Raw genomic sequence first — 18875 nt, 5'->3', positions numbered from 1 at the left:
GAAAATCTTATGACTTTATTGCATATATTTAATTTTTAAGCCTAGAAGAGAACACTTCAAAAACTCATAATTAAAATCACTTAAATAAAAAATTACGTAATAAAACAGAAGAGAAAATGCAAAACAAACTATTTTTATATTTTTATGAATTTAAATGCACGTTAGTTACGTAAAAAAAAGCTGCAAAAATTTGCTAAAGGAAAGTAAATCCAGAGTTTTTATCTACACAATAAAAAATGCATCATTAAATCGTGACGGGCAATAAAATAGAATAACACCAATAACAAGAGAAGCTCTTTTTCATGGTTTTCGCGACTTCTCCGTTTCTTTGTAAAAATTACAGAGCCCGATCTGTTTCAAATAATAACGAGCAGATTAGTTTCAGTTCTTCACATCAATTCAAATGAAGCTGCAACTAAATTGATCAAGGGGCATAAAATTTTACGACCAAACTGGAGCCGAAGCTGAAACCAAAACTAAAACATCAATCTTTCCACGCCTTAACACATTGGAAAAGTAAAGAAGTCAGAAAATTCAGAAAGAAAAGTCAGAAAAAGAAGTCTAAATTTTCGCAGTCTACAATATTAGGTGGGTGCGAATAATTTTTTCTATTTTCAGAGTATAAGTGGAAATTTATATGTTGTATTTGTTGTACTTTATTACTAACAAGCAGAGAGCACCAAAAGCGATGATGCGCACAATTTTTCTTATATAGACATGTGGGCGTTGTAGGAGTGCTCTTTGAAAGGTTTAAAGCCTTTTTAAATTCTATTGCAAGTTTTTAGGCGATATTTTTATATTTTCGAAGGAGAAAATGTTTACAGTAGATACTCCACAGTTACGCAAATGGGCAGGTGGACAAACGAAGACGCATTCCGAATATGAAACTTGCCAAGAATTTATATACTTTATGGAGTTTTGAAACATGCTTTTGTGTGTTATATAGATTTTTAAAAGAGAATTAAGTTATATTATTACTATAAAACTGAGCAGTCGTGGCCAATTTTTTTCATTTTTGTGCAGACACTACAACATCGCCCATCAAATAAACATTCAAATTCTTGTAGATTTATCTGACAGACATTACACAGACGGAATGCCGGACAGACGGACATGGTTAAATCGATTCCGCGTTTAATGGCAACTAAGAACATGTACACTTTGTGGGGTTTTCGAAACTTCTTTGTGGGCAAACATTGCAAACATTTTGTCAAAATGAATATACCCCTCATTCTTGGGTATTAGGTATAAAAACAAATATTATTGTATGCAAAGTGAATAAAAAAATCTTATAAGCGTTAGCATTAACTCAAGGTGGGGAAATATAAAAAAAATCTTCAATAAATTGCAATTATTATACATCGTCAATTTTGGATATTAGTAAACCAGTTGGAACCATTTTGCAACTCAATATAAAAATGATCCCAACGAATATTTGGGTCAAAAATTTTTAGAAATATGCTTACGAGATGAAAAGTTAGGTGCTTTTACGGGATTGTCTCAACTATTGTGAGCGTGTATGTAAACATCTCAAACTATTCAATTCTAATTGATCAATAAAGTTTCAGCTTCTCATATTCACTATTGCGGCTGCGGCGTTTTCACAAAAAAATACCTTTTCAGTAAAAATGAGTATATGCAGCTTCCTAAAATGATGATATCTTTTAAGTAATTAAAAGAGCGGGAAACCGCCATATATTATTGCTTCATCCAATTTTTATAAAGTTTTTTGTTATATTTTGGAAAACTGGTGCGCCGTGCTAAGTTAAAGAATGATTGGAAACTTGTAAAGCACATAATTAAAACTCTATTCTATTATTTACTCTGAGCAAGCTTAAATAAGCGTATTACTAAAGATAATCATCTTCATCTAATATCAACTTTGGCATCTTACGGGCATTGGACAAATCTAGTAAGGTTTTTGGGGGTATAAAAAAAATACAAAGTCTTTAAGCAAAAAAATTATTGAAAATATTCTTCAATTTTTTTTTTTTTTCGTACGTTGAAGAGATTAATATGAAAACTATGGATTTGTAGTCGCTACAACTCAAATGCAAAAAATATTGATTGTAATTCAATGAAGTACTCAGACTCTGCCGGTCCTACAAAGTGCGTACGTTTACTGTGTCTACTGTGTATATTTACGGTGTGTATTCATAATTAAGATAAAAAGATGTCGAGAATTTAATAAAAATAATTTTAATACCTTCAAGTTAATTCCACGGTAAGATGTTTTGCTTAGCTGTTTTAAAGTTTTGATAATAACGTAAAGTATATTCGAATTGAAGATATAGTAAAGCTTAGGCGGTGGATATCTACTATTTGCCTTAAGGTGTGTTTTTTAATAAATGTATTTTTTCTGACTTGTTTTTGTTTAATTTAAGTCATAATTTTCAGGTTTTCTTATCCATTCGTTCTACCTACGATTATAAAATGCAAGTATGTTAATACTGTTAGATTTCTTGCAACACTTGGAAACATCTCTCTAAACTCTTAAAAAAGCAATCTTACGTGTATATATATATATCTAATAAGGAATATATATACAATATACATATATATGTATATATTCCTTTGTTGGAGCCCATACAAATTACTTTAATTAGGAAAGAAAACTAAACTTTGGTACAAATAATTTTCCCTAACGTGTTTCAATTAATCAATACAAAATTACTTACATGAAGAAGTCTTCCTCCCCAAACTGCAGTTGTGGACAAACTCTCACTATAAAGCACATTCTCTGCGACTGCCTTAACTTTTCCTTGGCTAGAAGTATTGCATTTGGAACGATTAACTCTTTGGACATTCTAAAATCAGCTTCAGAATCGAATATCAATTCTATATATTACTTTATTAATTATTTAAATTAGAGCCGATAGCCTGTGTTGCTAGTGCTCAATGTCTTGTTTTTTTAGTCTAAGAATTTATTTCATTAGCCTAAAATTATAATAATAATAATAATAATACTTACATGAAAATTAAATTTTATTTACTTTGATTTATTTCAAATGTAGAACTGATCATAACCTACATTTTTAATATATTTCGAATGTAAAGAGCTATCAAATATTCGATATAAGCCAAGTATACATTTCTGGCATTTTCTTGTTTACGTTTTATAAGTGAGCGGTTTTTAATTTTTCATTTACTTCCTAGCATTTCTTTGTCATCATTATTGTTAAGATATTAAAAATTAAAAACAAAGAACAACTACAAAATGTTAATGTTATGTATTCTAATATTTTCAAGAATTTCAACAATCTGAACCTCTTTTGTTTTCCCATACAATTATATTCTACTTTAATAATTTGAAGATGGGGATGAATATATAAATAATAAAAACTTTTTTAATAAAGATAAGTAATGGTTCGAGGAGGACATTAAATGCGCAAATGATGCATTACTGGATGTGTAATAACCTTTATGGATTTTAAAAAATCGGTAAGAAAATCTTTTTAAGATGTTGACCGAAGTTTTTCATACTAACCATAAATGTCATAAAAAAATCTTGATTGAGATATGAGGTAAAGAAATTTATTAAAGCCAAATATTTTTGATTAGACAGATATGAATGCGTGAATTATAAATTGAGTCTTTAGCAGACTTCGTGACTTCTACGATACATTTGTTCCTTTGAAACACAGCTTTTGTTCAAAATGTGCTTAATATTGGACATATTCAATATGTGAAAAGCGTGTATTTTATCATCTAATAACTTCACAAACATAAGCTACACGTTCCTCTTCAAATAAAGTGTAACATATATATAACAATGTATAACAATTCAAATATTTCCGTTAGACATGTTTAAAATTGTTCGGTTAAAAGAACCAAGAAGAATCACCTAACTATCAGCCGTAACTAATAATAACAAAAAAAGCAAATTTTAATAAAAGAAAATTGTAACCATTTGGAAGCGTTATTTAAAAGCTTGCTGCTCCATGATTAATGCATCGATTTTAACACGTTGAGGCGTCGGAAGAAAACTAAAACAGTACGCATAAATTTAAAGAAAATGGTGCACCTGTGTGAACATTTTAAACAAGTAAAAGATCCTTATATGCCATCCATTTTACTATTTAATTTTGCCTAGTATGAAGCGACTCTGTTGGCTGATTAGGATTATTTTCTGCATCAGATTTGCAAAAAGATCTTGTCAAGTGTCACAGTTGGAGTGAATTTAAATTGACTTACATATATCGCATAAACGAAATTTAACTTCACATAATTTATAAGAATCTTAACTGAAGTGAAGATAGCCCACCAAGATAACCCACATTTCATGGTTCGTGTCTTCACTAAATATTGTCGTTGCTACGTTGCAATTTATTGCGAAATACACAGCAATAAAGTAAAGTAAGTATTAAAGTTAAATAATCTTAGCCAACGTGCACATATAAAATATGCTAAGCCGCTAACTAGGAGCAGAAAACCAAAAATGCCTAATTATTGCTAGCAAATCTCATGCAAAGTTACGTTACAAATACTGAACGAATGCAATGTTAAAATCGTGTTATAACCATTCTTAGAGACATGACCCGCCTATAGATTTTCGATATGTCGTGAAAAATGCTAAAACCTATCAGAAAAACCTAATTTCATTGCCCTGGTCCTGGTCCATCACCTCGAAATTCGCCAAAAACCGAGCCTCTCCATATACACAAGACCATAAAGGCAAAATGTTACAATAAGGTTGCTAATAAAATATTCGCTCTTATATACATATTGTTTTTGTTTTAGTTGCTAATGAAATGTTCGATTTTATACAGATAATGTTGTTGTCTTTTTTCAGCATGTATACTTAAGATTAGACATTACGGGCTTATGTTTGCAATAGTAGCGCGTTCTTCCATGCATTTGCGAAAGAAGTTGTATGCATATTATTCAGTTGTCGACATTTTTCTAAATATGAATCGCGTACAATTTTTTTCAAAACATTCTATAGGCAAGTAGAATATATGCTACGGCAAAAATGTTCGTGCGCGATTGACTGCCTGCTTTTTCTTTCTCATTATTTATATCGGTAAAAATTCAGACTTTTGGTATGACGGCGTATATTCTAAGATTATGCCCTTAAACTTATTTTATTTAAAGACAATATGGTACCTAAAATAATTGCAATATAATTACAAAGTGAATTTTAAGTATATCGATTTTCTAGTCATCACACATACAATATCCAGAGACTGGGAAAATAGATTAAAACTATGTTAGTAATCAATTTTAGTCCTCTTGAAAGTTAAGTATGTTAACTTTGTACGGATATATGTAACACTCAGAATATATTAACTTTTGTTATGCCGTTTGCTTCAAAATTATTTTTCGAGCCGATTTAAGCCTGCCTGACTGTCTGTCTATCTGCTAATTTGTTCGATGTCTGACCATGTATTTTTTTGTTCAAACTACAGGTGGAGATGTTGTAATGAAATTTCGTGCGTTAACATATTTTGGCCTGGGGACGAATCCTATTGTTAATAAGTTGGATTGAATCATTTTTATGACCACCTTCTATATTTCGCCCGATTCGAATATGGAAAAAAACTGCAATTTTTAATATTTGACACACAAAGTGGTGCGAAAACTTTGGGAAAATAGGGCCATCTTTCGGGTCCTCTCCCCTATAAGCATTCCTATATAATAAGCTTTTAAATATGAACAACGTGGAATTTTGTAATATAAATTTGTCCAAAGTAACGTTTTAGCATACAAATTTGCTGTAGATGTTCGGGTCCTATATGTGTGTCCGGCTTTAAACACTTTTCCCATATAAAAGTCTTTTAAAAAATAAACGCTTTTATGGTAGTAAGACCCATTTTAGATATTTTAAACAAAAATAAACAACCACTGAAAATGATTTCTTAACAAAGAATCACTTTGCCAAATTTGGTCTGCGTCTGTTGATGTTTTGGGGTCCGCCTGTTTCGCACACAAGAGCTTTTCTGAAAAGTGAGCATTTAGATGGCGAAAACGTATGATGTTAGATATATTATGACGAAAGTAAATGAATTGAAGCATTGTGTTAGGCAAAGCAGTGTAGGTTCAACCTAGTCCTACTATAACATTTCTGTTTTTCTCAGTCAGAAAGATAATTACTTTAGGGATTCATCGGTGAGTTCTTTTAAACATCACTTAACAAAAAGAGGTACTTCTATTTGCAATAATTTCTTTTGCAATCAGAGAAAAAGTTCCATGTAAGGCTTAATATCGTGAATCTCAATTCTTATCACCTAACGCATCCGCAAAATAATCATCATCATTTTCCCTGAAGACCTTTAACAATTACTCATATAAGCGCAACAAAAATGTTGATATTTTCCCACTGCTTTTGTTAACGGCAAATGTGAACACAAATATATTATACAGCTGGTAGCTATAGTAGCATTAGATATGAAGATTAGTTTAAAACTTTGGCTCCTAACATTAGCACTTATTCCATTAGCCCGGTCAGGGAACTGATAAGCAACAGACCATTTTCAATAGGAATATTTTATACCTCATTAAGTTTATTTTCAGCATTTCAAAGCATTCAATCGAAACAAAAAGACGCAAAATCACAGTTTACTTGAATAACAAAGGTGCAGCAGCAGCAACATAGTGAGCGGGAGCAGCGGCAATATAAGGAGCGGTAGCAGCGGCAACGAAAGGTGCGGCAACGGAATGGGTAACGGTGTGAGCATTATAGCTTGAGGCGTAAGGCGCAACATAAGCTGCATGACCTGTCACAGCGGCAGCAGCAATAGTAGTATCAACTAAAGGAGCGGCCGCCACAGGAGCTGTATATGTTACCACACCAGGCTTAGCAGTTACGATAGCCATCAAAGTAAAGCAGCAGGCAACAAACTGGCAAAAAAATAAGCGTAGTACGATTATGTATACTTTTTGTATTCTCCGCCGCAACAACAACTTACAATTTTAAACATTTTTTTATTTTGTGTTTTACTGATTCGTAAACGATTAAAGCTAAAAGTTAACTATAATAAATCGAGGAGTAGGTTTGTTTATATACCGACGTATGCATAGATTTGAACCATTGAAGGTAGCTTCTAAAGCAATATTAGCTAACGTGTATGGCCGTCATTTCAAGTAATTGTTATGCAAGTCCGCATACGCACATGCGTGTTAATAGTCTTCTTTTCTCTCTTTTTCAATTGTTATATTTTAGTTATAATTCAATTCAAGCCTCTCATGCAAAACAGCGCATATATAAAATTTTATGTGTACATAATCTATGTCGTTTTAACCTTGACTAATTTCTTGGCATGAATTCACAAAATAAAGTATTTAAACTTTTTCAAAAAATTTACTGTAAAAGATGCAGCACTTTATTTATTTTTTACAAACTGTTGTGTCATTTAGTTGATTCAAAAATGTATTTCGATAGTAACGGTTAATGGTATCATTATCTCTTACTTTTAGTACGCTTACTTTCCGCCATATAGACACCATACCATAGTACGAGTATTATTTACATTGTGACTTATACTGACCATATTTCCAGCATTATTTATTGAAATTAGCCGTTTTAATAACCTCACATCATTTGTATGATTCTATGCTCGTTTTAGAATTACGTTTAACTTCGAATAACTTTAATTTCTGTCATTATTTCGACTATCACATCAAAGAGTACTTCGAACAATTATGGAGAATTATGGAAATTTGACTTCAAATATTGAATTCAGTTAAGAAAACTTTACTTCGCTTATTCAAGGTCGTTATAACCAATTTTTGAATATATGTTAGGCGTTTAAACAACAGATGAAAATCGAATCGATGTAAACATTTTATAATGGTCTAAATTATAAATAGAAAGCAGGAGAATGACATTGATGACGCGACCTCATATACTAAGCGCGATTTTTAAAAATTCACAATCGCAATGGTTCATATAGCCAAAGGAAAATTTGACAAAGAGTTCTTTTAATAAAAATAGAAAACAAATTTATAAAATAAAATGTGCATGACGCGTGTCGCTTTGATTTAATTACTAAATCTATAATTGAAGGTTTGCGCGGTATAACAAAGCTTACAGATAAAATGCTATTTAAAAATGACTGCGTTAATCTTTCAAGGAAATGTCATAGCAGATGTAATTAAAACCAAAATGTCAACTATTTAGTGATGTACCTATTGAGCATTAACTAGAGGTTCAATTTCATATCATAAATATTAAAAAAGTAACAATATTTCCGGCCTTATTGTAAGCAGAGGTTTTCTCATGTATTATTATTATTATTATAATTTTAGACTAATGAAATAAATTCTTAGACTAAAAAAAAGACATTGAGCACTAGCAGCACAGGCTATCGGCTCTAATATGAATAAATGTACATTAGATAATGAGCTTAGTAGTATTAATAAAGTAATATATTGAATTTATATTCGGTTCTGAAGCTGGTTTTAGAATGTCCAAAGAGTTAATCGTTCCAAATGCAATACTTCTAGCCAAGGAAAAGTTAAGGCAGTCGCACAGGATGTGCTTTATAGTGAGAGTTTGTCCACAACTGCAGTTTGGGGAGGAAGACTTCTTCAAGATCCATTGGCGAGTTGCGATAGTATGACCAGGGCTAATTCTCGAAAATGTTTGGATCTTGGGTTTCTCAACGTTTGTTGGATATAAAGATGGAGTTAATTGGGGGTTAACGGAAGAATAGTGTTGATGATGGTATTGTAAATTTCCTTCTGCAATTTTCTCTTTAACTTTTCTTCCAATGTATCTTTGAGGATCCAACTTTTCCATGACATCATCCATAATTAGAGGAGCAGAAGCAGCTCGATCAGCTTGCTCATTTCCCAATAAACGGATGTGACTTGGCACCCATAACATTTTAATTTTTCCGTCGGGTGCTGTAATTATATTCCTTAATTTGTTGATGGTGCTCCATCTCGAAGTCGAAGGGTTCCGAATAGCATATAATACAGGCAAACTGTCGGTAACAATGACGGTTTTGAGTTTGCTTTTGTGGACAAGGTTCGCAGCGTGAAGGATAGCTCTGGCTTCGGTTGTGAACGTTGAAGTACTTTCGTCAAATATGTGATTGAGAAGATTGTAGCATCTACCACGGCACAAACAGCAGGTAGACCAGAAGATTTTGAGTCGTCTGTTTATAAAAGATTTCAACCAGTACTCTCCAATACTTGGGGTTTTTCAGCTATTAGATTCCTGAAGACGTAATTTGGAGTATCTTCTTTTTTGTGCACAGACAGCGAAATGTCAAAAGAACAGTCTTTCAAAATCCATGGAGGTTTAATACCAAAAGAGCGGGAAATTTTTAAGGGAATATTCAATTCCTTTGCGACGTACAAACAATGGTCGGTTGCAGATTGTGACTTTAGAATTTTCTTCGCAATAATAATCTTTCTCACGTCATCACCGAGAATAGATTTGTTTGAATTAAGAAGCTTGGGGACTATTTTAGCTTTTAACTCATAAAGTCTGTTTTCTAAAGTTGGGAGACCAGTTTCAATTATAATATTATTTATGGGCGTCGTCCGAAAAGCATAACAACTTGCTCTGACTGCTTGGTGCTAGACCGGTTTAAGGATGTTGATTTTAGATTTGCAGCTATTGCCATAAATTATCAAAGCATAGTCAATCTTGCTTAACACAAGCATTTTGGTAAGATAAGCAATAGTGTTAATATGCGCATGGCTTCTCTAAGCAACGTACTGTATGAAATTCACCCTTGTTAAAATAGAATTTTTTAACCGACGACAGTGTGCTTTCCAACGACGCTTGTTGGAAAAAGTGAGCCCGAGAATATGCAGCGTCTGCACGTTTAGCACTGGTAAGCCATTAATATGCATCAGTAGATTTCCTGCATCGCACATTTGTTTTCGACACATGTGCATTTTTTTTGATTTTTGTATAGAAATTTTAGCCCCTGAAGAGTTTGCCCATGCGGAGATCTCTCGTCCAATAGATTCGAGGATGTTGATTGGTTTCGTGTTGTCTTTTCCTTTTGTAAAAATGTATACATCGTCCGCGTATTCCACTCGTGTTCCACTCTTGATACACGCCAAAGAATTTTGCTAATTTCGTTGAAGGCGATCTGGAAGAGCATGACAGAGAGAGGAGATCTTTGCGGAATGCCATTCTTTAGCGGAAAGGAATCAGAAAGATGATTGTTGATTCTAACTTTGAACCGCCGATGCGACATGACTGATTTGATTTAGTTGCAGAATTTGGGTCCAACATTCCATGTTTTCAAGGGTCTTAAAATAACATGAAGACCAACTCTCTCAAATGCTTTTTGAGAGAACTGTTACGTGATTTCGTTGTCGGAAATTGCTTTGCTTATGAAATAATCAATATGTAAAAGAGCGTCGATGCACCCTCTACCACGCTTGAAACCAATTTGTTGCTTTGTTATCAGGTCCGTGGAGTCAAGAAACCAAGATAAACTAGATGCCATAATCTTTTCTCATGTAAATCGTTTGACTCGTATGATACTTCATTCTAGATCTAATAACAACCGCTGTTAGATCTTCTTATTTAAAGCATTAAATTCGAAAGAGCTTATGGACCTTGTCTGCAGGACGCGGACATAATGCGGCGTAAAAATTTAACTAAAAACCAAAAAAAAAAAGGAAATTCATAGCATTCTGAAATTGTCTCTAATGAAAGGACTAAAATGTTTACGTTCGCTTCGATATGAATCTTGGACGCCTTTTACTTTAAAAGAAATTGCAAGCTTTTTATAAACGATCCTGAAAGGTATTTTTCCCATTTATAGCTGAACATTATCTGCTTACCCAACTTTCTGATTGTTGAAAGCAATATTTTCAGATTCTTTTTAGCCATATGAGGTTTTGCGTTTTGATTTCTAAACATAAACTAAGTTCAAAATACTCAATACTAGACCGTCTACGTGGGTACTAGACAGACGCGATGAAAGGAGAAGGACAACCGTAAAAACGGAGGCGAAGTCAATTCCGAATCTCCAATTGCAGTGCAATACAGTGTGTATAATATACTAACGGAATAGGATCATATTTATGGTGACTTACCATATACCGTAGCACCGTATTTCGAAAAAATCCTTATAAGACAAAAATCGCTGAGCAATAGTATTTTGGCGAACTTGATGTAAAAACATTTGAATTGGATGGGCCAATTTTTTCTGCCCCCTCCAATTTAGCCATTACTGCGAAAAGTAAGCCTTTGCAAGACAAAGAAATTCCATTGTCAGTAAACATCCGCAGAAATAGTTCCGTTCGGTTTTAGCAGCTCGTAATATACTATACCTGGCTTATCCTACCATAAGCACAGCAAAATTCTCGTGCACTGACCCAGGACCGTTTGCGCTTAGAACTTTCTTAGTAGACACACAATCTCAATATGCCACAAAAGACTCTTTTGTTTTTGCCGGGCAAGCAACGAAACCGCGATGTTGAAGCGGTTCAAAATGGCATTTTCAGTCAATTCATATGACAGTCATTTTCCCTCCTATTGAATCTTTCCCATGGCATTTCTACCATCTATTAAAAATGCATACTCATGATTAACGTAGTCTGTCAGTGCTGACTGTTAAAAATAGTAAAGCCGCCTTTTCCTTTAGGTTTTCAGACGTCCCCCTTGTCGCCATGTTGGACAAGTCGAAGAAGCTGCACTTGCAAGTGTGGTCACCCTCTCCATATTCTCGCCGAGAGATTTCCTAGAGCTATGTCTTCTTTTAGGGTATTAATTCGGACTGAATATATGGAAATTTTGCTAAACAAACCAGTTCGGCCAGTTGAATCTTTAATTAAAGAATTAACCCCTCGGGATGGCTCCTTCATTCTCAAAAAACTAAATGTTCCTTCCCAGTAACTTTCATTTACAAAAATGTTAAGGACTTGACCTCAAAAATCCGCTTTACTTTCCTAAATTTAGTCAGCTCGCAGGTTTCCTTTTTGGTCTTCACTGAAACTTGCTTAAATCATGATTTACATTCGTCAGAACTTTTTCACAATTCTTCCAGATTTTCAGAAAGGATCCATTGGATCGCACTGGTGGTGGTGTTTTAATTGCCATATCTGCTGCAGTCCCGTCCTATTCGATTGAACTTTCTACTCCTCCCGTCGTTGAATTTATTGCCATTAGGGCGAAATTTGCCAATAAACAGTTATATACACACCTATATCCCTCCGAATGCGGATATCTCTATTTTTAAGAGACATGCTGCCCTCATTTGTGACATGGATGAAGAGACTAAATTTACTGTTATAGTCGTAGCGTTAGGAGACTTGAATTTCCCACCAGTTACTTGGTGTTATAATAATAATTCTGGCTATGTGGACGACACTTTACCATCTGATAGAGCTATTGTGTTTTTCAATGAATTATTTGACCGTAATATACTTCAATATAACCGTACTCCGAATGGTAATAGCAGACTCTTAGATCTTCGCTTTGTCAACTTCTCGGAAATAGTTGTAAATAGCTGTTCACCTTTCAGTGTACCTGAGGATCCGTGTCATCCAGCAATTTGTATTTCCTCTATTTGCTCTAACGTGCCAAATCCGACTTTCTCCAACATATATTATGATTTTAAAAAAACTAATGTTTTACTGCTTAAATCTTAAATCTTTCACACATTATGCTTGATTTCTCTGCAGGATATATTGAACCCTTTCTGTCTTCGTTCAGTGATGTATTAAACCTAGCTATGTCTGCATCCGTTTCGATCAAGCAACCTCGCCCTCGAAGCAGATGCCCGCCATCGTTTAACAAGAGTATTAAATGTTCCCAAAATAGGAAAAACAAACTTTTCAAAAAATTTATGAAATTGGTTCTGCTGATGACTATTTCGACGATCGATATAATTCATATCAACCACTAACGGTATTACAAATACCTTGGGCTGATAAAATCCTCACTGCTTGTTAATCATAAATATTTTTATAAGTTTGTCAAGTCAAAGAGAAAAGTCTACATATATCCCCCGCAGATTTCTCTCAGTGGCTCAGAGTCCTGTTGTGATATTGAAATCTCAAATCGCTTTGCTGAATACTTCCGGCGAAATTTGTCAACTGTTCATTCTGATTTAACTGTTAACTATTTGTATCTTAGAACTAACTCGGTTTAGATTCCTCATTTCAGAGAACGACGTTTTACACGTTTGAGATTTATAAAATATTTTTGTGTGCCTGGGCTTGATGACATTCTATCATGCGTACTCAAATCATGCTCTGACGAAGTATATGGTCTTATTTCAAAGATTTTTACTCAGTCCTTGAAATCAAGTGGTTTCCCTTTGCGTTGGAATAGTAGTTTGCTTATTCCGCCTCACAAATGTGGAGACAGGCCTCGTGTTGAGAACTATAGAGACATTGCCAAGTTGAGTGTCTTACATAAGTTATTTGAGAGAACTTTTACCAGGATTTAGCTTTTGCTATCAAATTTTATATTTCTCCATTCCAGCATGGCTTTCTGAAAGGACGATCAATTACTACGGATCTCTTAGAGTTTAATTGCCATGCTTTCAAGACTTTTTCGTCTCTTTTGGCTCTCGCACGGATGTCGCATATACTGATTTTAGCAAAGCGTTTGACTTAATTAACCGTAACCTATTGACCTTCAAACTGCTGTTCTCTGGCTTCCCTTTGTACTTAGTGAAATGGATAATATCGTCTCTGCATAACAGATCATTCAAGATTCTATTTAACTTGATCACTTCAGATGAATTCTCCGTAACGTTTGGCGTCCCTGAAGACAGAAACTTAGAACCCCTTTTATTTAATTTATACATTGATAATCTCTCCTCGGTGACTGAATCCAGCCAGATCTTAATGTACGCTGACGATGTTAAACCATTGTCTTTCTTCACCTAGGAATCGCAATCTTATCAGCTTTGAACGGACTTCAATAATTCAATTATATGCTGCTAGTTAAATTTTATGAAATGAGATCGAAAAAAAATGTAACAAGCGTTCTTTTTTGAGAAGGAAGTCATTCAGTACTGACATTGATTCGTTCATCGATTGAGGGGTTCTATTTAATCAAAGATTATGTTTTAATTTGCACATTGAGCTGATTACCAGGCTTTTGTATGTTTGCAATGGCTTAGGCTTTCACTTGCAACTTCGATCCGTACTAGTTGTGGATATACCTCTGCGCCGGTTGTGTACAAGCTTTTTTTCCTTCTCATTTAGTTCATAAATCATTTTTGTTTCTTTACCTCTCCTTATATAATTTGTATTAGTGTTTAATATTGATTAATATAAGATTTACTTCTAAGAGACAATTGAATTCGGCTGTTAATATATTTTAGCTGAGTTTCCTGTGTAAGTAAATAAATATATGAATAAACACCTTTCATCAAGAGAGAAAAAAACAAAAAAAAATATTAAATTTTGATTCTCTATAATATTTTATAGACTTACCCCATTTTCCGTTTCTTGTCCTGGTATAGTAAAAGCACTTATAGCATAACATCCTCGCATTTGTTTTAGTTTGTAAGCAATAAACAAAATGACCATATTTTGGTCGTGAAAACAGAGTTTAAGTTTATCTTGCACTGTAGACTAAGGTTATCCTTTCACTAATTTGGCTTATTTATAATCTAGGGGCAAGAATTTCCACGGCTTTTTTTCATTTTGAAAGCGCGCGCGTTGCTTTAGTTTTACCATCAATGCGCATTTCACCGTAAACAGCCAAACAAGTGGAAAGAGGGACATACATACTTAGATCAATTCAAAATTTAGAACTGATCAAAAATATATGTACTTAAATTGAAATACATGTTGAAACATTCTTCTTCTATAAAATTAGTTCCTTGCTTGTGAAACAATTAATAAATGTAGTCGATCATATTACATTTTGAAATAGCGAATTAATTTCTTAGCACGAAAATTACTTCTCCACCATTAATGTTGAGGAAAATTCGTTAATGAACATTGTGTTTACCTGATTTACCATGATTTACATAATCATCTAAATCATTTTAAATTATTATTACGATTGAAACAAAGCATATATCCTTAATATATATGTTATAGTATATAGGCATTGACATTAACATCATGCCATTTGTCGAAGCAAAATTATACTAATACGTACTTTTTTATAAAAAATATTTATCGAGACGTGCATACGTTGACCGTAAAAACTGGCCATTCCTGTTAAAAAAAAGAAAATATTTGAGAAAGATAAAAAAGAACGAGAACTTTTATTCGTCTATATTTGCTGATTGAAAATGTATTCAGTATATTCATGTGTGGTAAGCATTTGACAGATTTACTATAACCATTGTAGTGAGCATAGAAAAGAGAGAAGAAATAATTAATATAACGTATTTAGTGTGACACAGTTTTTATACATAAACATACCGTAAAGGGCACTCTTCACTTGCATATGTCTATATTTACATATATTTAATTAATATGATAACAACGACAACGAAGTAACGAAGACGTAAATTAATATTCCAAATGCATGAGAGCAGCCAAAATAGGTAAAATTCATGCATAGACGTCCACCTAAGTAATTAAATTACTTAGTTTGCACTGTGATATAAAGGCTTACATACTTGTACCAGTTCTATGATGGTATTAAATGGCAATACAAGAATTTCTTATTATTTTCACCACAAAATCGAGATCGATTTAAAATTTTTCTATTTATTTACCTGTATGTCTGACTACTAAGGTCACATGAATTTCCACAAACAATTGAAAAATCTATTTCTGTCAATAAATCGGAGTGAGCTTGTGAAAAGATTGGAATCTGTTTTCAAATTTTAATTTATAAAAATCAAGCGAAGATATCCCTACCAAGCTTCACAGCTCTATGTTAGAGTTTGCTAAAGAAAATAGACAGGCACATAAATAAGCATGCCTGTATATACTTGGAATCTTCCAGTCTATATATAAAAATCAAAACTTATACACGTAACGTATCGCCCAATAAGTCTATGGTGTGAGACATATACGGCAACACAGACCTATATGATTTCAACCGTTCAAAGCCAGCGTGTGATGACAATAATCTATCGTTGGTTTGCTTATTTGAAACGAGGTCGTACGAATCTCGATAATAGTGGAAACTATTCTAGAAAACATCAAAAGGTGTACAAAATTATTGGAAGATGGTAAGGTGAAAAGCTGCTTGAGATATCTGACATCTGAAGGATAAAAGAAGGCGATCTGTTTACAATTGTGCAATTTCTGCTCGAAATGGGCCTCGCGATTGCTCACTTTTGATAACAACTTGTTGACGTTTCCCTTTGTTTAGCCGCAATGTACAGAAAATTTTCATGCAATATGTGAATAAGAATGGGAAGTGGATTTATCACTACAATCCACAGTCAAATCGGCAGTTAGCCGAATGGACAGCAGCCGGCGAAAGCAGCATATCTATAAGACTGGAGACTTATTGACGTTGTTAGTAAAGCTTTCTTATTTAAATTGGGTAGCGTTATCTAATCGAGTAGTTTTTTTCTTGTTTTGCAAGGACTCCAATTGTATGAAATTTGTATAGAAATTTCTTGAGTAGTTAATGACAAATTTTAATTCATTGTCATCTAAAAAAAAAAACATTTTTCGATTCGACTTTATCTTTTTAATCGAAAAAAAAAGAGATGCTCTCATCCGTTTCCTAAACTTCGAAAATCACCAGAAATCAGACAAAACTACACCATGTGCATACGCGGATTGAATTGAATCTATGGCAAAAAAGGAATTAAAGTACATAAATTTTCGTTAATAGTTTGGTTCGGCAGAAAGAATTTTACACAACATCAAGCAACAATTAATTTTGCAACACTACGTTTAGTTACATTAGATACTCTAAAAACTAGCAAGTCTTCACGCAAAGTTTTAGTTTAGTAATTAATTTCATCTTCTAGTTATAAAGGAGATTCCCTTCGCAAACTGTTCTTAACACCTTCAAAAATGTTAAATATTAACTTATTAGAATATCTACCAGTACATCCCAAGCATTTTCTGGAATTGGAACTACAATGCTACTAATCGAACCACATCATCACCAGTGCTGCAAGAGTAAAAGTGATGCTTAATATTTCTTCGCGAAACGTTACATAACTACTAAAAAAAAATTCTTGCGATGGAACAAAAACTTTAAAGTTACTTTCGATAGATATTTCTAAACGTAACAAGTAGTTTGATAAAAAATTTGTTTCTTATAAGAATTTAAAAGAAAAAATCGACCCATATATGATATCAAGCAAGTATTGCAAAGCAATAACAACGAAAACAGTGTAAGCCAGTGTGCATTGTAACGGCCAAGAAAATCACGCGAAATGTGACCGGTCAATAAAGTAAAGAAGCAGGGGCTAATTTTAAAGTAAAATATATATCGGAAGGCAACACTTTGCACTTCTAAAAAAAAACACCCACTTATTTTTATTAAATTGATACGAAGTAAAGTGATTAGCATTTGGAAGGCTTTCTATGAATAGCTCAATTGCTTTCGTAGTCTATGCTCTATTATATAAACAAGCGATGCGTAAGAAGATATGTCAACTTCAGCATTGTGGAATGTCTAAGAAATGTTATGCGCTCGATGGTCCAAATAGGTTTTCTACACAAGGACGTTTTAACACCCACCTCAATTTGAATTTCACACATCTTCATAATACGTTATGTAAATGTTTACATTTTTTAGTTATGTTTCAGCTTTAAGACAACAACTGCTGAACAACAGCTGATACTTAGCACAACTTGTTGAAATCCATAGGATCTAAGGAACACTGATCGTATCCAAAAGCCTTCTTACTTTTCAAATGATATACAAATTCGAACGCTTAAATGATTAATAAGCAGAAGGAAGGTCGTGGTTATGGTGATATTAAAAAGGAATTTTTTAAATCAAACCTGAAGAGAATTTATAATTAAGTTTTTCATAGCAGCTAAAACGAGTATATAAACGTTTGCAAATGGAAACGAGTTAACAATAACAATCCATACGTATAGCTAAAACCCCTAGGAAGACATAAAAAAACAATACTACTTAAAATGTGCAAATTGGTAAGTCTCCAAGGAAAGTTGATATAAAAAATGAAAAAATGAAATTGAACAAATTTTTTGTTCTCAAAAAACATTTGAATTAATTAACCATTTTTCAAATATTAAGAATTCCGTCTGTATGCTCGCTGCATTGTCGGTGGTGACTGCAGCGCCGGGCTTAGTAGCGCCTATAGGTTACACCGCTCCTCTGGCTTCTGCTGCTTATACCGCTCCCGTGGCCTATACTACACCTGATGCGGCCGTTGTAGTGGGTCATACTGCTTATGTGGCTCCTTATAGCTCTAGTTATACTGCTCACTCCATTGCCCATGCCGCCGTCTTCTCTGCTCCAGCTGCTTACGTGAGTGCTGCCATACCCCATTTCGATGTTCCTTCTCCTCTTGTTGCTGCTGCTCATACTCCTTTACTGTTAAAGAAATAAAGCAATTGTTTTCTGAAATAAACCTGAAAGTTACTAATAATTTAAAAATGCTGTCCCTTTTAGTGTAACCTAAAACACTCGACCCTTTCATCGTGAATTGATTTAGTAAAGGCCTTTTTGTGTTCTGCACGAAAAATTGAAAACGGAAAAAAACGAAATAAATTAGAAAAGAAAAAACAAAAGAATTTATATATAAGTTAGAGCAAATCTATTGATACCTAACATTTACTTTTCATTAGTGATATTGGTAAATAAAAAAAGTTAAAGTATATATAGCATTAAAGTTATATAATGTGTGGTATACGCGAAGATAACGCGAAACTTTTCTATGGGTTAAACCCCACTACTGCTCACGCACTGGTATAGGGCTACTTCTATATGAGAGTATGAATCCGAAACATATATGTAATAACAAATTGCGATGTTCTTATTCAAAATATTGCTGCTTACGAATTAAACTAAGAACCGGCTTACCTATTTTTTC

The 18875-nt window shown here is 33.5% G+C and overlaps 2 protein-coding genes across 2 annotated transcripts; one reads left to right on the top strand and one right to left on the bottom strand.

Moving 5' to 3' along the window:
- Positions 1-5828: 5828 nt before the first annotated feature.
- Positions 5829-6981, bottom strand: LOC119637987 (cuticle protein 16.5-like). The gene is made up of 2 exons (XM_038034485.1): positions 6909-6981; positions 5829-6840 (listed from the first exon to the last, which is right to left on the bottom strand). The coding sequence occupies exons 1-2, from the start codon at positions 6918-6920 to the stop codon at positions 6559-6561; spliced, it is 294 nt and encodes a 97-aa protein (XP_037890413.1). The 5' UTR covers positions 6921-6981; the 3' UTR covers positions 5829-6558.
- Positions 6982-17717: 10736 nt separating this feature from the next.
- On the top strand, positions 17718-18409 carry LOC119637998 (cuticle protein 38-like). The gene is made up of 2 exons (XM_038034504.1): positions 17718-17970; positions 18077-18409. The coding sequence occupies exons 1-2, from the start codon at positions 17959-17961 to the stop codon at positions 18389-18391; spliced, it is 327 nt and encodes a 108-aa protein (XP_037890432.1). The 5' UTR covers positions 17718-17958; the 3' UTR covers positions 18392-18409.
- Positions 18410-18875: the final 466 nt, after the last annotated feature.

This window comes from Glossina fuscipes, unplaced genomic scaffold (assembly GCF_014805625.2).
Source record: "Glossina fuscipes isolate IAEA_lab_2018 unplaced genomic scaffold, Yale_Gfus_2 61, whole genome shotgun sequence".
Classification (NCBI taxonomy): domain Eukaryota; kingdom Metazoa; phylum Arthropoda; class Insecta; order Diptera; family Glossinidae; genus Glossina; species Glossina fuscipes.
Note: the sequence above shows the minus strand (reverse complement) of the source record. Positions and strands in the feature narration are given on the sequence as shown.